The sequence below is a fragment of the Aulonocara sp. 'chitande type north' Nkhata Bay genome, linkage group LG7 (assembly GCF_057382095.1).
Source record: "Aulonocara sp. 'chitande type north' Nkhata Bay isolate Kocher_YH1m ecotype deep benthic linkage group LG7, A_spYH_male_GT1.1, whole genome shotgun sequence".
NCBI classification, from domain to species: domain Eukaryota; kingdom Metazoa; phylum Chordata; class Actinopteri; order Cichliformes; family Cichlidae; genus Aulonocara; species Aulonocara sp. 'chitande type north' Nkhata Bay.
The window spans coordinates 44,598,123-44,617,751 of record NC_141350.1 but is presented as its reverse complement, the minus strand read 5'-3'; the positions used below and the strand labels follow the sequence as shown (position 1 = coordinate 44,617,751).

The 19,629-nt window shown below is 41.2% G+C and overlaps 2 protein-coding genes and 1 pseudogene across 6 annotated transcripts in view; 1 reads left to right on the top strand and 2 right to left on the bottom strand.

The window, feature by feature from the left end:
* Nucleotides 1-19,629, top strand: part of kdm2bb (lysine (K)-specific demethylase 2Bb) — a 32,662-nt gene that overhangs the window by 9,651 nt on the left and 3,382 nt on the right. For 3 of the 5 annotated variants that reach the window (XM_086300642.1, XM_086300639.1, XM_086300643.1), the window contains 8 exons: nt 3,919-4,149; nt 11,361-11,504; nt 11,594-11,681; nt 11,810-12,144; nt 13,992-15,067; nt 15,159-15,322; nt 16,650-16,811; nt 18,563-18,781. In XM_086300642.1, the coding sequence (XP_086156768.1) occupies nt 3,919-4,149; nt 11,361-11,504; nt 11,594-11,681; nt 11,810-12,144; nt 13,992-15,067; nt 15,159-15,322; nt 16,650-16,811; nt 18,563-18,781 (2,419 nt within the window). The remainder of the gene's footprint in view (nt 1-3,918; nt 4,150-11,360; nt 11,505-11,593; nt 11,682-11,809; nt 12,145-13,991; nt 15,068-15,158; nt 15,323-16,649; nt 16,812-18,562; nt 18,782-19,629) is intronic. The other 2 variants (XM_086300640.1, XM_086300641.1) reach the window with 2 other exon arrangements.
* The window catches only part of rnf34b (ring finger protein 34b), a 41,469-nt gene continuing 25,369 nt past the window's right edge, over nt 3,530-19,629 (bottom strand). Inside the window, exons 7-8 of the mRNA XM_086300647.1 lie at nt 7,778-7,864; nt 3,530-4,314 (exon numbers count right to left, since the gene is read on the bottom strand). Coding sequence (XP_086156773.1) covers nt 7,782-7,864 — 83 coding nt within the window. The 3' untranslated portion in view covers nt 3,530-4,314; nt 7,778-7,781. The remainder of the gene's footprint in view (nt 4,315-7,777; nt 7,865-19,629) is intronic.
* On the bottom strand, nt 4,785-6,044 carry LOC147325897 (uncharacterized; annotated as a pseudogene).

Sequence of the window (19,629 nt, the reverse complement as noted above, 5' to 3'; positions counted from 1 at the left end):
TACTGCATTTTCTCTCCACATTGGATGGAGGCAGACTCCCCCCGAGTGCATATTCTGATTCACAGCAGCCTCCCATTGGCTCTGCGCTGCCCAGCACCCCCTCCTCTTCCTCAGTGAGTCGATCCATATTAATGAGGCAGGCTTGTATGTGTTTCCTACATCTGCTTGTGGTATTGTGGAGCTTTTGGAGCAGGAGGGAGGGCTATAGGCCTGACAGCAGTAGCAGGAGGAGGAGGAGGAGGAGACTGCAGCCATGTCAGTTTGCTGTAAGCTGGACGGTATCTGAAAACCAGCCATGGCCATGTCGCTGAGCGCCGATGATGAGGACTACGACTCAGACTCCGAGCAGGTTAGCACCCTAAAAGCCCTGCAGGCAGGCGTAAGCAGGCCGCCAGAGGAATGCTTGTGTGAGACAGAGCAGTGTGCAGCATCACAGGGCAGTGAAGTAATGGAGATACCTGAAGACAAAAGCACTGATTCAGTTTATCTTCTGTGCTTGGGCTTTGATTTTCTATTTTATTTTTTTGCCTTTGTTTTTATTTTTTTTTGCTTCTTTTTTTGTGGTAGATTTGTTGTTTGTGCGTGCGTGCGTGCTTGCATTTTTATTATCAGATAAATCCAGCAATAGGAGCTTCTGTTTATGTAGCTCGAGGTTGCTATTGGTTGTGTGAAGATGCAGGAGCTGAATCTCTAACGGTCTGATTGTAAACCTATCGATTGATATCAGAATACATGTCATGGTAAACCAAAACAAAAGGGGAAGGTTTTTCTTTCAGTGTGCGTTAATGAAAAGACATAATTTTTTGTGAAAACGTTAGACGATGGGACTTGCACGGAAATTGTTAATTCAAATATTTCCCCCCCTACACTCTTTACTCTGAACCACACCCCCCTTACATTAAGCCTGTGCCTGCATTTAGATTAAAAAAATGCTGACTGCAGATGAATGAGTCAATTCTGCTCTGCTGACAGATATTAAAAAGGCTTTTTCCCCCCTCCAAGTTTTATCCCAAAGTTCAACTATTCAAACATCTTTGGGATGTATTACGTCCACAGCAGGTTGTATAACTGTTAAATCACTGCGTTGCTCCAAAGCATAGCAGTTCAACTTCAACCTGAGCAACTTGTGAAATATCACTGCCCGATTATCTGCTTGTGCTGTGTGGTCTCAATATCTCCGATGCATGCTCTGTATATATGGAGATTTTAAAACTGATTGACATTGTAATTGATCTCCATTGAAAAGTTTACTTATCTATATCCCCTTGAAGAGAAATTGTGAATACCAGGAACCGTTATTGCATCAGAGCAACGTGAACGTGGTGTGTTTATGTCAGTGCAGAGTTTAGATCATTACAGTGTTCCATGTATTACTGCTGTCAGCTATCTGATTGTGAAGTTTGCCATATTGTGTGCAGTGTGTGTTCGTGTGTGTGCTGTCTTCACTGCAATGATGGGTATCTTCCTACTAGCTCAGGGCTGTGTCACTGAACATAAGGGTCTGCTCCTCATAATGTTTTCCAGCTGAATGAGCTCTGTAGTGCTAAGAAATCACTAGCGGGTCACCCATGCTGTCCTTGTTACTGCACAAAGGGGACAAATGTGCATCCTTCTTGCTGTAAAAAGGCACACGCTACATAATACAGATTTCATTGGCTGCTTTTCCTGAAACATGCTGATGAAGGCTTAGCTGCCACCGGTGACATATTTTCTTGTCAGGAGTTCTTGGATATCATTGCAAAAAAACATGAGCAGATACAGGGAGTACTTACTGAGATTTAAGGGAAGTTGGTTGTCTTTGGTGATGTTGCTGTTGCCAGCCTTTCCTGTGATTGAAAATTGTGTGTCAGAAGGATATCTGCTTTAGAGATCACCCCACTTATCTGTCTGCAGGGAGGGAGCAGAGTTGGAGGGGGAATTGGTGGAAAATATAGACTACAATCCAAAACCTGCCTCCTTGTGGTTCATGTCACAGACATAAACAAACATGAATGGAGGCAGTGTTCCTGCACGGCCTGGTTACTTGTTGTTTCGTGTGAATCTATTGCAACTTCAGCCCATCAGCTGACACTTAAAATGGCAAAAGCTGAGTTGCAGAACATCATGTGTGTTGTTTTGCTGGGTAATCTGGTCTCATTTCATTGTTTCTTCTCTTCTTAATCCCACCCCCTCCCCAACCATCCCATCCTACACACACACACACACACACACACACACACACCAATATCTCCCGCTAATCCTGTCTGGTCACCACATATCTGACTGCCTATGTCAGTCAATTCTGTGGCTATTGTTGGAATAAATTATTACAATGTGCGCAAGACAGAGCCTACTTAATTTTTTTCTTTTTTTTTTTGTGTTAGATGGTCTCATTACAGTTCTTATTGGTTACAAGTCCGTGTGTCATAGACTGTTCTGTTAGGGAATGGGACGTGGCTGTTGCTATGCTGACACTAGGAAAATCTGCACTGCCGATGTAACTAAAGAAATCCGATCTTCATTTCCAGGAGCTGCAGTGTTTTGCACTCCTCGTTCATGTTTATTTCATTTCACACACTCCACTCTTTTTATTTTTGATTTTTTTCTTCATGTGGCATGGCTGGCAGTGTTTTGACTTGTGGTTTTCATGTTAAAAATACATTGTTGTGGTGGGGATGTGAGCCTGAGGGGGTGGGGGCAAAATATATATATATATATATATATGACACAAGAAAAATAATGATGCTGATCAAAGACTCCCTCATTTCAATTGGCCACTTCTGTTAAATAGAGCACATTTAATAACGCGCACGGCTGTAAACCATGGAATAATAGATCCTAGTGATCCATGTGTGAAATGTAGCCATAAGTGCAGCTCCTCTTTGAAGTAGAAACATGCAAGCAATTGAGGTGCTAAATTTGGAAGACGCCTCCAGGGACGTTTTTGATGTGTTTGTTTTCTCTCGTACTCTGAGCTATACCAGGCGTGAATAATGTGTTTATGCGCAGCATGTTTCGATCAGGTTTGTGGATATGTGTTATGTGCTGTTTTTGCGTATATAAATGCAGGTGTTTTTTTTCCTTTTTGCTTTCGTCTGCGCCTGGAAATCTTGACCCAGAGATGGGGGGGGAAACAAAGAAGGGTCCAGGCAGTACTTTAGACGTCAGCTGTAGCACCAACCGCAGCTGGATTTAATTGCCTCTTTTTTTGTTTTTTTTGTTTTTTTTTCTTTTTATGTAACATGATTTTAAGTGTGCTCTAAAAGGGCCGCTCGACTGCAGAGCTTCATTATTAGAATGGAGATAATCAGTCATCAGAATGATGATAAACATGTACAGCGGTTTGTTATTAACAATGCAAACCAAAGGTAGTGAAAGCTAATGATGCGAGTACTTTGCCAATGACATCCTAATTGTTATATTAATTAACTGCGCTGCGCTGCATCCCGCGGCGTGCTTAACATGTACTTGGTGAATATTTTGAACATTCACTCTTTGCCAACACATGACTCTATCTGACCTTTAAGTGCATACTTGTTGGCTTATCGTTACTGATGCACCGCACTTTGTCCTCCTCTCTGTTTTGTCTTTCTTGGGGCGATCGTGGCCCAAGAGTTGGCAGTTCGTCTTGTAATCGGAAGGTTGCCGGTTTGAGCTCCGGCTCCGACAGTCTCGGTTGTTGTGTCCTTGGGCAAGACACTTCACCCGTTGCCTACTGGTGGCGCCAGTGTCCGGCAGCCTCGCCTCCGTCAGTGCGTCCCAGGGCAGCTGTGGCTACAATGTAGCTTACCATCACCAGTGTGTGAATGTGTGTGTGAATGGGTGAATGACTGAATGTAGTGTAAAGCGCTTTGGGGTCCTTAAGGACTAAGTAAAGCGCTATACAAATACAGGCCATTTACCATTTCTTTTTTCCTTTTTCTTTTTTTTTTTCCTTAGCCCCGGCCTCCCAACCGGCCAAAACCTAAGATGGCAGCATCTCCCGCATCAGCGGTCAAGCTGTCGGCCAGCCGGGGTACATCTGGAGCCAGGAGGAGACGGACACGCTGTCGGAAATGCGAGGCGTGTCTGCGGACGGAGTGCGGAGAGTGTCACTTCTGCAAAGACATGAAGAAGTTCGGCGGGCCGGGACGCATGAAGCAGTCCTGCATCATGAGGCAGTGCATTGCTGTAAGTATGATGTGTGTGAGTGAACTTTTGTGTGGTGTAGTCATCAGTGTGGGCAGCACGGTGGTTAGCAGTGTTGGGTCGCAGCAAGAAGGTCCTCAGTTCGACTCCACCATCTGGCCGGGGCCTTTCTGTTTGCATGTTTTCTCTGGGTACTCTGGCTTCCTCCTATAGTACAAAGTAGAGCAGGGCGATATGGCCAAAAATATTTATCACGATATATATTTGAAAATTTGCGATAACGATATAACCGACGATATAATTGATGCGAGACAAAATACAACTCCACAACATTACTAGCGCAAAAAGACAACCTTCCATTTATTTTCACTTAAACAAGAAGCTGGTTTTTATGTACATTAAAGCTTTATAAAAATGTAACAGTGCAAATGCAAATTCCTTGCTGAAAGTTTAACCAAAAGGCATTTCCAGTAGAAATGGGCTGACATATCCTGAGCATAACCATGTATAATATCCACTGAAGTTAAAAAGAGGTGCTTTGCAACATTAAACTGCAGTGTGCAGTAGGGGAGAGTGAGGTAAGATGAGCCACTTTTTACTCATGTTGCCCTGGATGTGAGAAAAAATGACACAGAAATAGAATGATAACATATTCCTTTATTTCAGGATGTCTCCTTTCAAATGTAATGATCAGAATCTATGTCTGATGACGCTGCCCAAAATAATGACCTATTAAAAAAAAATGCTCCTTTGGCTCAACTTGCCCCAGATTAGGGGTAAATTGAACCTAGTCAGTGGGTAAACTGAGCCATCTTGGGGCAAACTGACCATGTAGTTTTTAAAATGTAAAACTGATCATATTGTGAAAAAAACCATTTTAACAGTTGTAAACCTGTGAGAACAAACCTGGAAACTGGTGGTTTCTAAACAAACCACCAGTTCAAAACCATTTATTCAAAAGAACTATTCAATATTCCAATGATCAAGGTTGCAGGGGAATATGAACTGTTGCTCCCTCCTTGCAGTTCCTCCAGCCTGTTGAGGTTGAGGTAGCTTCTTCAGCACATCCTTGCGTGGGAAAGATGCCTCATCATTTTCCTTGAACACAAACGTGGGTTTCTTACTGCTAGTGATCCCTCGGATTCTTCTGAGAAATCTGGCACTCACTTCGTTGTCTGCAAAGCTGTCAACCAGGCCAATGTAATGGTGGCTCCTGGATTTGGATGCAAATCTTACGATGACAAAGTCACCAACTACCAGGTCTGAGACATCTGGTTCACTTCTTTCATCGCTGGAACTCAGCGTGTCAGAAGTGTACTCAGAAGTGTCTTCAAATGGGATGGGAACATCACTCTCCTCAGAGCTGCTTTCCACTGCAATTTTTGTCTGGGTTTGTTTCCTCTTCCACATTCCTTGCTTTTTGTGGATTATTTCTTTTTTGCCTTTCAGTTTATTTGTCCTTTCTTCATGGGCTCTCTCTCTCAATTGCCTGCTTTTCAGGTGTATCAGTCAGGATTCGTGTCTTCACACGCTTTCGATTTGTTTGTTTCCTGGGCTGCTGACTTTTGGGTAAGGGTAGAATATCAGTGGGAGACACATATCGAGCATGGTTGGGGTCACTTCGTGAACCACATGCATGTACAGGGTCTGGTAAAAATCTGGAACTGCTCTGCAAGCTTCTTGATATGCTCTGCTAGCTCCTTCTCCACCTCCTCAGAGAAGACTCTCTTTGCTGAAGCTGTTCCACTATAGCCAACCGATTTGACCTCCTATGTGTCCCTCTTTTTAATATATCTCCTGAGTGTTGACCTGTCAATTTGTCTTTCTTTAGCCACTGATCTTATGGACTTTCCTCCCTTGACTTCACTCGCTGCCCTTTCAATCTCCTCCAGGGGTGTTGAGCCCCAGCTGGTCTTCCGTCTGTAGGTCCTTGGCATGATATCTTTTCTATAATAGTTAACATATGACAAATACAACAAAAGGGTTCAGTATACTGAACTAAAATACTATTTAATAAGTCAGAGCCTTAAATAAATTTCAGTGCCTTATGGTGGGGTAGGTTGAACCATTGGATCAATTTACCCCATAGCCTTTGGCTCACTTTGCCCCATAGCCACCATTTTGAAAAAAACGGGCTAGCTTAGCAATTTAGGCTAATCTTTAGAAAACTTCTTCAGATGATATTATATTTTAGAAACCCACCAACATGTATAATATATCATTTTAGACACAGATACATTTGTTTTAATATTACAGTCAATTTACCTGATATGCAGAAATTTTACTTTGACAAGCAAAAAACATTTTTTTGTGTAATACAGACTTACCCCTTCTCCAATGTGCTCCTCTTTAATATAGCAGGATGGAAATGATGAGTGCTTCCTGGATTTATGGTCACATGACAAAACATGTACACAGTTACCTAGATACAAGGGGTGGTTCAACTTACCCACTGGCTCATCTTACCTCACTCTCCCCTACGCATTTTTCGGACCATAAGGTGCACGGGATTATAAGGCACATTAAGCGAAACAAAGCAGTCAGATAAATCAAACTTTATTAAACTCATTCTTCTTGCTTCCTCCACTTCTGTACCATTGATTCATTAATGTTGAATTCTCTGGCAGCTGCTCTATTCCCATGTTGTTGCAGTATAGTAATGACTAACCTCGTATTGTGGATGGATTATCTCAGTTGTTCTCCTGACTGAAGTTTGGTCCGTTTACAGCATCCTGCCATGCGATTGCATTTGTTTCTAACCATGAAGAACCTTCACGTTAACTTTTATAAGTGGAAAAGTGTTAGTGTTCGTCCTCCAGCTTCACTGTTTATGTTATGCTAACATAGCTGTGTCGCTAGCAATCACGTAGCACATCATTATATACCAGCTAGCCCAACTTCAGTAACCCTACAAACGTCAATGCTGTTTAGTTTCCTGTCTTCATTTATGTTGGAAGTGATAGCAGAGCTGTACGTTTGATTTTTTTCAGAAATCTCTCAGTCAGAACATGCTATATCATGCTTAGGTAACTAGCGAAACTAGCGAGCTAACTTCCGCTAGCTTCCTGCTAACTTCTAACTCCGTTAAATGTAATAACTTTTGTTTTCATGGATGCCTGGAAGTTAAACTTTATAGTTACACCTGGTAAAGCAGCAATGCTGATCGTTTTATTAAAGATGAAAGAATTTAGACAGTTTTTAACTCTAAGTGATGCTGCAGTGTTGTTTGACCTGAAGTATACGGAGTTTAGGACCCAGATTACTCCCAGATTTAAGAGCATCTTAGTCCGACAAATACAACAATAACAACGGCCGCTTGCATGTTCTGCAAAAAAATGTGCTTTGTTGTGTATCTGACGGACAAACACCAAACCAGTTCCACATCACGGAAGTTGCACCATTTTTACAAACCAATTCTGGTTCATCTGTTTCACTCAACAATCGGCCATGTGCGTATGAAAACAAAGGCACTGCGCATGCGCGTTTTACTCCCATTCTATCGCGATATTTCATTTTCCTATCGTTGCCTAACATTATACCGGTATTACCGTGAACGGTATAATATGGCCCAGCCCTAGTACAAAGACATGCAGTTAGTGGGGTTAGGTTAAATGGTGATTCTAAATTGCCCGTAGGTGTGAATGTGAGTGTGAATGGTTGCCTTTCTTACTGTTTTAGCCCTGTGTAGGATTGGTGACCTGTCCAGGCTGTACCTTGCCGTATGGTAGCTGGGATAGGCTCCAAGCCCCCTGTGATCCTGAAAAGGATAAGCAGAAGAGGATGGATGGATGTACTCCTAAGTGTGCCTGATTTAGGCTTCTGCAGGAAATTTACTTATGACCTATCTTAGCCCTACGCCGTGACCTGACATGTAGTTAAATTTCTCGGAAGATAGATGTCAGGGTACGTGGAAGGTTATGCCGCAGGGTTAAAAGAGGGTAGATTTCCTGCTGAAGTATAGTTCGGGCATTAATTTTGACAGCAATTTCGATGTAGTTGTAGTCTGTTGACTAAAAGGTCATTTAGTTTTAGTCATAAGTTAGGCATCTAAATTCTTATAGTTTTATTAGACTAAATATCATTATAGTAGGCTAAATCTGAAGCTGATTCAGTTGATTAAAATATAAAGTGTAAATGTTGGGCTGTGAGGGTTCGCTCAGCACGGTTTACAAAGCTTCTCATCTTTGAGATCAAATGTGAAGAGCTTCCACATATCTGCTCTTTTCTTGTTCCGAAGCGTTGACATGTTGTCGCGTTTTCATTAGAAACAGGAAGCATGGATGCTAGCTGAATCCTTCCTTACACAATTACAAGGAGATTACTTCTCATTGGATCACTTCCGACTTGTCCTGCCTTTCATCACAGCTTCATTATTTCTGATTGGATCTCATCTGTCCTGAGTACTTTCAACTTGTTTTGATTTGTTGTTGATTTATTCCGTTATTATCTTAATTTCATCAGGAAAAAAAGAATCTTTGAGGAAAAGTATTGGTTAACGAATTAACATTGGTTCTTGTGCTCATTGGAGAACGCACAAACAAATCGTGGTATGCTTGTTGGCTACAGGGGAACAAGCATCATAAATAACACACATTAATGTAAAAAAAATAGAATAAAATTGGGAGAGCTGATTCCTTTCCATCACAAAAGTTCACCAAACTCATACCAGTAGAGCAGCTGTATTCACTGCTTCAAATATAGGAATCCAACAAGCAGCTCTTTCCAATTGAAAGTAATTCTCATCAGATATAGTCACTGATGCTGCTCGAAGCTCGACAACAAGTGATAATGATTGGCCTCCTGGGAGCCACATGCCTCCAGCACCTTGAAGAGCCTGAGCAGGCGTCTGCACAGCTGTGGTGACATATCTACTAGGACTCTCCACGAGTTTCATATACTTATATTCAAAATTGTTAGTTTCACATTTCCATTTCTGTTTTATATAAACGGTACTCACTGTTTTAACTTCCTGAAGTCCCTGATTGGTGGCAAATTCAAAGCCTTTGGTGAAATAAGGAGGTACACCCAGTGGGTGATTCACTTTGGATGAATACTGAAAATGAATGGAAACGCCTACATAAGCTATCTAAAACTTACTGTATCTTCTTTGTTTGATGATGAAGTTATTTAAATGTAAGTCTCTTGCATATTGGTGTCACTATCAGTGAAGAAGTCAAACCTTCTCGACAAGAAATAATTCAAGTATTTAACCTCTGATCAAACGACAGCTTGGTTTCTCTACAGATTAAACAAACAACTTCTAATGCCTCAGTGAGCTTTAAAGTACTTACAGAGCTAGGATAGCTGTTTGTTGTATCTATTGTTAGCTAAACTAAAAGTCTCAGTCACAATCACTTTATTGTCCTTGAGTGCATCTGTAGTGACATAGACCAGTGTTATCCTTTCACTCAGCAGCTGGTTCTGCTTAGCTTTATGTCCCTCGACTGTGGACCCAAGGCGTCTGCACATTAGGTTAAAGCAGAGGTGGTTCCTTTAGTCAACTTCCTTGATACTGTTTCATATTCCTGCACCAATTGAAGGGTGTTCCTCCCTCCCTAGGCAATATTTTCTGTGTAGATTCTCAGTCATCCAGGTCATGGTAGTCTTAAGCATTGAAGGAAACTGCAGTTCCTTTTAGGTTTGTGAAGGTGTTTCACGAAGCCTCTCGAGTGTGGTGAGTTCTCAGAACTGATTGAAGAGTTTCAGATGTTGGTACCACATTTAAGACTTAATTCTTGAGGTCCTTTTCCAGGTGCTTCAGCTGTCATTCACACATTCATGTGACCTTAAACATAAAGATCCCAGGATTAGATACCACTTGATGAAGAGGTGAAACATCCTCATGAATCTATAGAAAGAAGTCCAGTTGTCTTTGACTCAAATGCTAGACCGAATGGCTCATGACCTCAATGACTGAGAAAGTGAGAAACTCATAAGCCTGGCTTTCTTATAATTATTATAATTATTATAAGAAAATAGTAATTATATTATTATATAAGTATAACTATAATTTATTATGTTTGGTTCTGGAGTAGCTGCCTGAATGTTTTTTTTTTTTTTTTTTTTAGTTGCTGTTTGTTGTAGCTGTGTAATAAAAAAGAATGCAAGTAGCAGTATCAGATATTACCTGTTACAGTAGCAATTATATAGACGCACGGAGAAAGTGATAATGGCCTGGTCTAAATGTTTCAGTACCAAGGACAGAGACTTGTAGAGAGGCTGAGTTTGATTATTTCTGCCTTTTATATGATGAGAAGGACTGTGTTTTAATGTTTAATCATGCTAGTTAAAAGATAGCGAGAGCTGTCGGGTCTTCGGCTTTTTAGCCACCGTGACTCGTGTTTAAATAATGCAAAACATGCTTAACTCGCCCTTCATATTAACTTACTCTAACACAGATAGAGAGCAGTCATCAGAGCCAGCGATTACACACAGTTCATCAAGAGCCACTCTGTTGCTTTAGCCCATTTATTAGTTGGCTAATGTTGTTGTAAATCTGTTTGGAACCTCACGGTAAATGATGAACTAGCTGTTAGGGCTATAACACTCTGGATTCATATGGAATATAAATGAATGAATAAATCAGGTCATTTTTTTTAAAGCTATGGTGGCAAACTTGAGCTGTCAGGCTTTTAGATCACAATTAAGGGTAGCTTATACAACTCTATAAACCAGCTACTGTCTTAGCAATTAGTGAAGTCAATCTTCCATCAATATTACATTATTATTACTTTGAGGTTGCTGTGGCTCAGAGGAGATAGAGGAAGCTGGGAGCTGAAGCAAATGGCTTGATGTTGTGCGTTTGGTCCATGTGATCTTTGGGAACTGAACTCCAGATTGCCTCCAGTGAGTGATTTGTGTGTGTCTATGATGGAGAAAGTATTGGATGTATAGAATAAAACGATCTGTCTGTACGTGTGTGTAAATGGGCGACTGTTGCTTGTAGTGTAAAGTGCTTTGAGTGGTCGATAAGACGAGAAAAGAGCTATATAAATGCCAGTCAATTTACATTTTTCCATCACTCAGATTGGATTTAAAATTTTCTGGGTCCTTAGTTGAGTCATATGAGGAGTAGGCTGTTGAAAGCCATGGCAGCAAATAGTTCCAGCTCTGCTTTGTTTCACCCTTCTGAAAAAGTGTGGGTTAAATTTTGTTGTGACAAAGAATTGCTTAAAAAGACGAGAGTGAGCTGATGCAGAGCCTTTATCTTCTGCACTGTCTTTTCTTTGTTTTTTTTTTTCTCCCTCCTCCAGCCCGTCCTACCCCACACAGCAGTGTGTCTCGTCTGTGGCGAGGCAGGCAAGGAGGACACCGTGGAGGATGAGGAAGAGAAGTTTAACCTTATGCTCATGGAGTGTTCCATCTGTAACGAGATCGTTCACCCTAACTGTCTCAAGGTGAAGACCTGAGTGTCAGTCAGCTGTTGAATAATTGCTCGTTTCATGTCAAACGCTGTTTAATAGCCAGTGTGTTTCTTGTTATTCAGATTAAAGATTCAAATGGAGTAGTCAATGATGAGCTGCCAAACTGCTGGGAGTGCCCAAAATGTAACCATGCTGGGAAAACTGGAAAAGTAAGCATCAGTATGGACTTTATTCTGTGTGTGTGTGTGTGTGATGCATTTGTTAAACAGCCGAGTTTTAGTTAAGAATCTAAGAACCAGAAAAATAAAGTTGTGCTCTCTTTTTTCCTAACCTTTTGGCCTCAAAGCAAAAAAGAGGCCCAGGGTTTAAGTATGCATCCAACCTTCCTGGCTCGCTGCTCAAAGAACCGAGGTTAAACCGAGATTCAAAGGAAGAGCCAGACCTACCCATGGTGGCGCCAACACCTATTGCTGCCTTGACTACCACTTCTGCTGTGAAGAGGAAGGTGGAACGGGATGTAATCGCAAAGAAAAATGACGAGGAGCCTCCTAAAAAACGCCCCCCCTTGCTTTCTCTAGATGGTATGCCCCGGCCGAGATTGGAGGACAATCCTCTTAGGAAAAAGAGGAAACTTTTTGACACAAATGATGAGCCTAGCTTTGTTAAAAAGAAGGTAAGACTCATGTCTCTTTGTAAAGTTTTTTTATTTAGGCTTTTTAAAAATATATTTAAAATAGTTTTTTAATGTTGTCGGAAATGTTACAAACGGTGAAGATGCAGAAAACCAAAAATGGAAGAATATAACTATTCTTGAACCACCCTTCATTTCTTTATACTTTGCTTCTAAGAAGTCAGACTGTCTTTTTTTTTTTTAAGTGATCTTGAGCAATAGTTCACCTGGCTTTGTTACAGCCCTCCAAAGTTTTTCTTTGGACATTGGCTGCTTTTTCACTCATTTTCAGAGCAGTCTTTGTATCTGACCATTTTCAAATCAGTGTTTTTTCAATGCCAGGTAAGCGGCTTAACGGTGATCTATGAATCCTTAAGGTTAAAAAAAAAAGACACCTACCAATGCCGTGTCTATATGTAATAGACAATACAGACGAAAACCATTATATTTTGGCACTTTGTTACTAGCGGGCTGTTTCTAAAACATGTAATCTGTTCCCATTTATTTTGGTGAATCTATGAAAAATGCCAAAGAAAACACAGTTTGATAAAAATAAAGTAGTAATTATGTCGTTACCCAGAAGGTGATTTCCAAAGAGCAACTAGCTGAAAACCATATGCCTTATGCATTCACAGCATAGTGCATACTGTGCAATATGTCCTTAAAACATTTGAGGAAGCTGGACAAAAAGAAGGCATGACATGCCTAAAACAAAAGTCATGTCCTCAAGAAATTGGAAAACATTTAGCAAAGATTTCACACATTGCATAGCATCTGAGCTATCAGTTGATCCATCTACTTTTCACTGATGCCTCAGAAAGGGTCTTAGTTGAAGGTTGGCTGTCAAGAAGCCATTCTTATAGAAGGGAAACAGACTGAGGTATGACAAACTACACAAGTTCTGGACTGAAAATCAGTGACAACGGGCCTTATGCAGTGATAAAGTTTTTAGTTTTAGTTAATTGTTATCAATATATTTCAAGATTCATATTGTCAATACAGCAGTATACACAGTATACAGTGTACCGAAATTCTGTTTCACCCCAAGCCCCCATGGTTCATTTATAACTATATAAAAGATATATCTCCAAGAGATATAAAACTAGAAATTACAAATAAATAACATGCTAAATTTTGGTAAAATTAAGGGATACAAAGGTAATAATTACTAACTATACAACTACACTATACAACTATACACATGGAGGAGGTGAGGAGAGATACAACAGTGAGTGTCTACAGCAGTTTGTAAAGCATGGTGGAGGCTCTGTCATGGTTTAAGGCTGCATTTCAGCCAGTGGTGTTGGAATTATGAAAGCAGAAAATTACAGTCAGATTTTGATCCACCATGCAATCTCATGTAGAAAGCACGCAGTAAAAGCATACCAGGATGGAAAACACGGAGTGCAACTCTATCAGTCATGGATGGGCCTCCTCAGAAGAGAACGAAGGCCAGCCGACATCCAAAAAAGAGCTTTGAATGTCCTTCAAGAAGCCTGGAGAACTATTCCTAAAGACCTGAAGAAATGACAAGAAAGCTGCCTAAGAGAGTTCAGGCTGTGTTTGAGATTAAGGTGGTAATTTTCCAGTGAAAATTAAATAAATGAGGCTCAAGACTTTTGCAGAGTACGATATTTTTTTGTCAACTTTGGTTTAAGATGTTGCATAAAATGCAGACAGGCACTAAAGTTTTCAAATATTTGTCTGCAGATGTTTAATTAAAAACTCGAATATATTTAAAATATGTCAAAGAAACAAGAACTTAATTGAAAGTCCTGATCTTTATGTGGAAAAACTGATAATTCTGTCTGCTTTCAAAACATAATTACACTCCCTCTTTTCTTTCTTAGAAGAAGCTTTCAAAACCGGATGACTCATTTACTTCGAAGCTGCTTCAGCATATTAAGAGAGAGAATGATCACGGTGATGAAGAAGACGACCAGGAGGATCATGAAGAAGATGGGCTGTCCTTGGAGAGGATGCATTTAAGGGAGAAAAATGAGTATGACGACGAGGACCAAGATGGGGACGCTGAGGAAGAGGTGACGGTGAAAAAAGAGAGGGACAATAATGCAGAGGACAAAGCTAAGGTCCTTCTAAGCCCGCTGCTGAGAACGTCTGCAGCCAGAGAAAGTGACCAGACATCCTCTAACTCTCCCAGAGCGGGACCAAGCGGTGAGTCGGGAGAAGCCCAAGAGAGAAGCTCCGCTCAGCTTAAAGCACGACATCAGCGTAAGCGGCTCCCCAACAAGGAGGCGAGCAAAGAGTTCTGCCAGGAGACTCCGAAGATAGAAGACTGTCTGAGCAGCCAGAAGCTGGGCTCAGTGAAGAAGGAGGAGGACAGCCCAGCCAACCTCAATCGTCGACCACTTAAGACCGAAGACTCCCTGACCAATCAGAACCGAAAACCACTAAAAACTGAGGACCCACCTGCCAATCCGAGTCGTAAAGCCCTTAAAATGGAAGAAGGCGTAAACAATCAAAACAGACTGCCGCTGAAAACAGAAGACAGCTTGACCAATCAGAATCAAAGGCCAGTGAAATCTGAGCCCGAGAGTGAAGTGGACGAACAGAAGCCCAGGTGGCCTCTTAATAATGGCAGCAGCGACTTGGGCGACTGGCTGCGACACCGGGGGCGGGAGATGAACGGGATGCCGCGTGGCTACTCGCCGCTCAGTTGGAACAGAAACACACCGATCGCACCAATATGCCCTCGACCGCTTCCCTGCCGGTCGCCACCGAAGTGTATCCAAATGGAGCGCCACGTGATCCGGCCCCCTCCCATCAGCCCCCCGCCCGACAGACTGCCCCTGAACGACGGCGAAGCGCATGTGATGCAGCGAGAGACCTGGATGATGGTGTTCGGTCACCTCAGTCACAGAGATCTCTGCGTCTGCATGCGTGTCTGCCGGACCTGGAACAGATGGTGAGTAGAAAGATGGTGAAGATGAAAAACGTGCCTTCTGCACTTCATCACACAGCAGTCCAGCGAAAACGTCCGCTGTCTCTCTCATCAGGTGCTGTGACAAAAGGCTTTGGAAGCACATCAATCTGAACCGCTGCAAGTCCATCACTCCCCTGATGCTGAGCGGGATCATCCGCAGACAGCCGGTAGCCCTAGACCTCAGTTGGACCAACATTTCCAAGAAGCAGCTCAGCTGGCTCATCAACAGACTTCCAGGTAAGTAAATCCACCCATCTACACAGGTGTGTTTGTGTCTGTATGAAACAGCCTTAGTGACATGTACAGGTAATGATGAAGGATTTTATGTGGCAGTTTTGTGTATTTATCCGTTTATTAACACCGGAAACATGACACAATTTAGGGAGTTGGTCTGACGGGCTTTAGAAAGAGACATTTTTAAAACTAGTTAATCTCAATCAATATGTATTGAGACTAACTCATTATGTAGTGTCAGTCCATTGAGGACTGACTCAAAATGGATTGGGACAATTTGTAATTGTCTTACGTCTTCACTCTCAGCTTAGTCATGAAAAGAAAGAGACTCGCTGCAAAACAGTTTTACCACCCTTTGGCCATAATTGTGGCAAATAAACCAGATATAAGGCAATATCATGTAATTTTATTTTTTTTTTTGGGGGGGGGTCAGCACGTTTGTCTCACTGCAAAACCAAATGTAGTGAGCTCATCATGTTACAGAGCCCCCTAATGGTCACATATGGGAAAAAATATTTTCAAACTACTTTTGGGAATCATTCAGAATCATTTTTCCTTTTCTCTTGAGGCTTATGCTGTACTGTTAGAGGATATTTGCAGTCTATTGAAAGGATGTTTCAACAGGCAGAGTGGCCGCAGTGTGGAGCTAATGCCTGTTAGCTCTGCTGCAGCTGCTCTGCCTGGTTGTGGAGGTAAATGTGGTTATGGTTTGGAGTTTATGGCTGATTCTGTGGTAATAAAATTATTTAGATCTGTGGTCCTTATATAGCTCACGTGTTAGTATGTGTTAGCATTCCAAGAGTTCAGAAATACTGCAACATAAATGTAATGCAACCAGTGCATGTAGTTGGTGTTAAACCTTTCCAGACACAGCCCAAATCGCAGCCACAGTCGTCGCTGCAGCTCATCTCATAAGGTTTCTGGAAGAGTGGTGTGAACAGGTTTTACTTACACCTGTGTAGCCATGAGGGTGCATTGATTCACCCTGTGGTCATTGCCAGCAGCTGTATACGTTATAATGTATAATACTGTATCGGAGTGGATGGTATGTCACTGTTCAATCTTCCAGAGAATTTCTAATTCAAATCAAATTGTGCGTTTTATTTTATTTTATTTATTTATTTTTTCGGGGGGAGTATTTGATTAAATGTAATTTTTCTGTGCTGACATTTGTAGAGGATGTTTTTTTTTCTTTGCTACACCAAGAATACTGCATCTGAGACAGAAAACGAAGAAGCAGATGCCACATTGTTGCATTTGTCCACATGAAATCAAACAGCAAACCAAACTTTAAGAACTGTCTATAACAAGGTTTTTTGTGTCCTTGCAGGTCTACGTGTGCTGCTTCTCTCTGGATGCTCATGGGTAGCCGTCTCTGCTCTCTGCACCTCCAGCTGTCCTCTCCTGCGAACTCTGGATGTTCAGTGGGTCGAGGGACTGAAAGACGCTCAGATGAGAGACTTGCTGTCGCCTCCCACAGATAATAGGCCAGGTACCAACCGTTTTTCTGTCACAGAACACCAGGACAACATTATTGACTGAGTGAGAGAGCTTGATTACAGAGGGGGGGAAAGGAGATTGTTGGTATAGTGACTCTGTCTGTGTTTTCTTTTCTGAATCACTATACTTCAAGTCACTCCGTTTCACAATGGTAGAATACAAATTCATCTAAAGACAAGCTCAGATGAAGTTTATGTACTAAACTAAATATCTTTGAGAGCTTTTTTCACACATGCCCTTCCCCTGAATTTATCTCAACCTGTTAAAACTGTTTTTAAAAAGCCTCCACAGTCAAATGGCAGTTCTATCACATGCATAGAGTCCTGTGAAAGCCAAATACACTGTTACAGCTTTCATAGGGATTAAGAAGGTCAGTAGCAGCCAGGTGCTGCTAAAAAAAAGCACTTGATTAAGTGATCATCAGCAAGTGTGAGCACCTCAGTGGCAAAATGGATGTCCCAGCAAATTCTCCCCAAAGTCAGACTGTGCAATGTGCAGAAAAACACAAGAGCTACATCTCAGAGACTACAAGTCTCTGTTAGCATTTTGCATGTCAAAGCTCGTGACGGCAAAATTGGAAAAAAGACTGAACAAGTATGACTTCTTTGAAAGGGTTGCCAGGGGAACGTATCTTCTCTCTAAAAAAGAGGCTTAGGTTTGCATCTGCGCAAACCACAAGACTTTGAGACCAAAGTGGAGGTGTTTGGCCATAATAGATAGGAAAAGTAGATTGATTGGTGCATAGATTAACTGATTGATCCTAAAAGGGAAATTATTGTGTTACAGCATTAAGAATAACAATAGTACCGTGTACTGTAGATAAATAACAAAGTTAAAATGTTTCAGGTGCATAGTGAAGGGCCTTTACTGTGTGATGGATGTGTGCAAAATCTGCATACAACAGTGACTTTGAAACCCCCCCCCCCAATAAAAATAAAAATGAGGCAAAGTTAAAGAAGAGTAAAAATTAAGACTGAGATTGAGCAAGAGTAGTGTAAATTGCATTTATCATAAATAATATGTAGACTATAAATACTGCCTCGGGCAGGATTTTAAACATACTTTACTCTCCCTGCTCAGTAGTTCTTAGTTTGTCTGATTTCTTACTGAACCCATGTGAAGACAGAGCAATTCATTGTTTGACTTTAAAGTGGTCCTGCAGGGTCTGTCCAGGCAGCATCCTGACCTAAACTAAATTGAGACCTTTGAGTAGTATCAGAAATGAATGAAAAGAGCTCTGTGTCAACAAATTCTGATAACTGACCAAAATAAAACATCAAATTAATCAGTCTATCAATAATTGGCCACTTCCTTACCTGGTCTGTAACTCAGACCGAGAGCCAACCCACTGGTTCCTGTTGAAGACCTGCATACATTTAAAAAGTCTGGCCTCTCCAATTTAGCAAATTGCTGTAACTGGTGTATTTTCTGTTGAATGCAGAATTATCAGCCATGAATGAATGCAAAATTGGAGTCTTGGCTAAAGCAGCCATGTTGTAGGAACATGTCACCCAGATGTGCGATGTGTGCCTTTAATGTTGTTTGTAGACAACAATGCAGCTTTGTGGCAGAGAGATGAGTTATGTCAGGCTTTAGATCCAGAGACAGCAGTTGTTAGTAGGATTACTTCACTGTTGGGGGATTTGTTTCTTTTCCATGCTCATTAACTATATACCATGAATCATCTCTCTTTACTTAATCCCTCTGGTAATCTCCTCCCCTGTGTTTTTACACATTTTGTAGGTCAGTTGGACAACAGGAGTAAACTGCGTAACGTAGAGGACCTGCGTCTGGCAGGGTTGGACATCACTGACACGTCTCTGCGCCTCATCATTCGTTACATGCCCCTCTTATCTAAGCTGGACCTCAGCTACTGCAACCACGTTACTGACCAGTCGGTTAACATCCTGACTGCTGCGGGGACAACCACCAGAGACTCACTCACTGACATCAATCTGTCAGGTATGAGTCTGTCTTTGTAGGCTCTAAATCTGCCTGGATTAGACTCATTGCACTGACTTGTGGCTGAAATCAAAATGTATTAGACCTGAATACTGAATTATCACCTCTGTCCCCTTTAGATAATCCCAGTGAATGATAAGATAAGATAAGATAAGATAGAACTTTATTAATCCCTCGGGTGGGTTCCTCTGGGAAATTCAACTTCCAAAAAGCACAGCAACGACCGAAGTTACAGTTACAGAATTGTTATATATATATATATATATATATATATATATATATATATATATATATATATATATATATATATATATATATATATATATATACACACACACACACACACACACACATATATAAATACAGAGACAAATATAAATAAAATATACAAAGGGGATAAATAGAATAAATAGGAATAAAAAATAAAAATACAAGTGAATTGCACATTTCAAGTATTGAGTATTGAATGTATAAAACAGCTTGATATTTAGCCCCATTAGCAACACCGTGCTTTAGAAAACTTGGGTCCAATATTAATAAATAATGCAGTTATAGTACTGTGCAAATAACTCCCATCACCCCTCATTCCTTTATATGTTGCTGGGAAAATTGAAATTAGGTGCAGAAGTTTATTAAAAATTGTGCAAATATACACTGAAGTACAGCATATACGGCAAAAACAGTTTGTGCAGTTTTAATGAGATTAAAAGTCAATATTCGGTCTTTATTCTTTAACATAGCCTGAACTCTCTTAGGGTTAGGCTTCTTGAAGGACATTCAAAGCTCTACTTTGGATGTCGGCTGCCTTTTGTTCTGCTCTCTGTCAAGATGATCCCACACTACTTCAG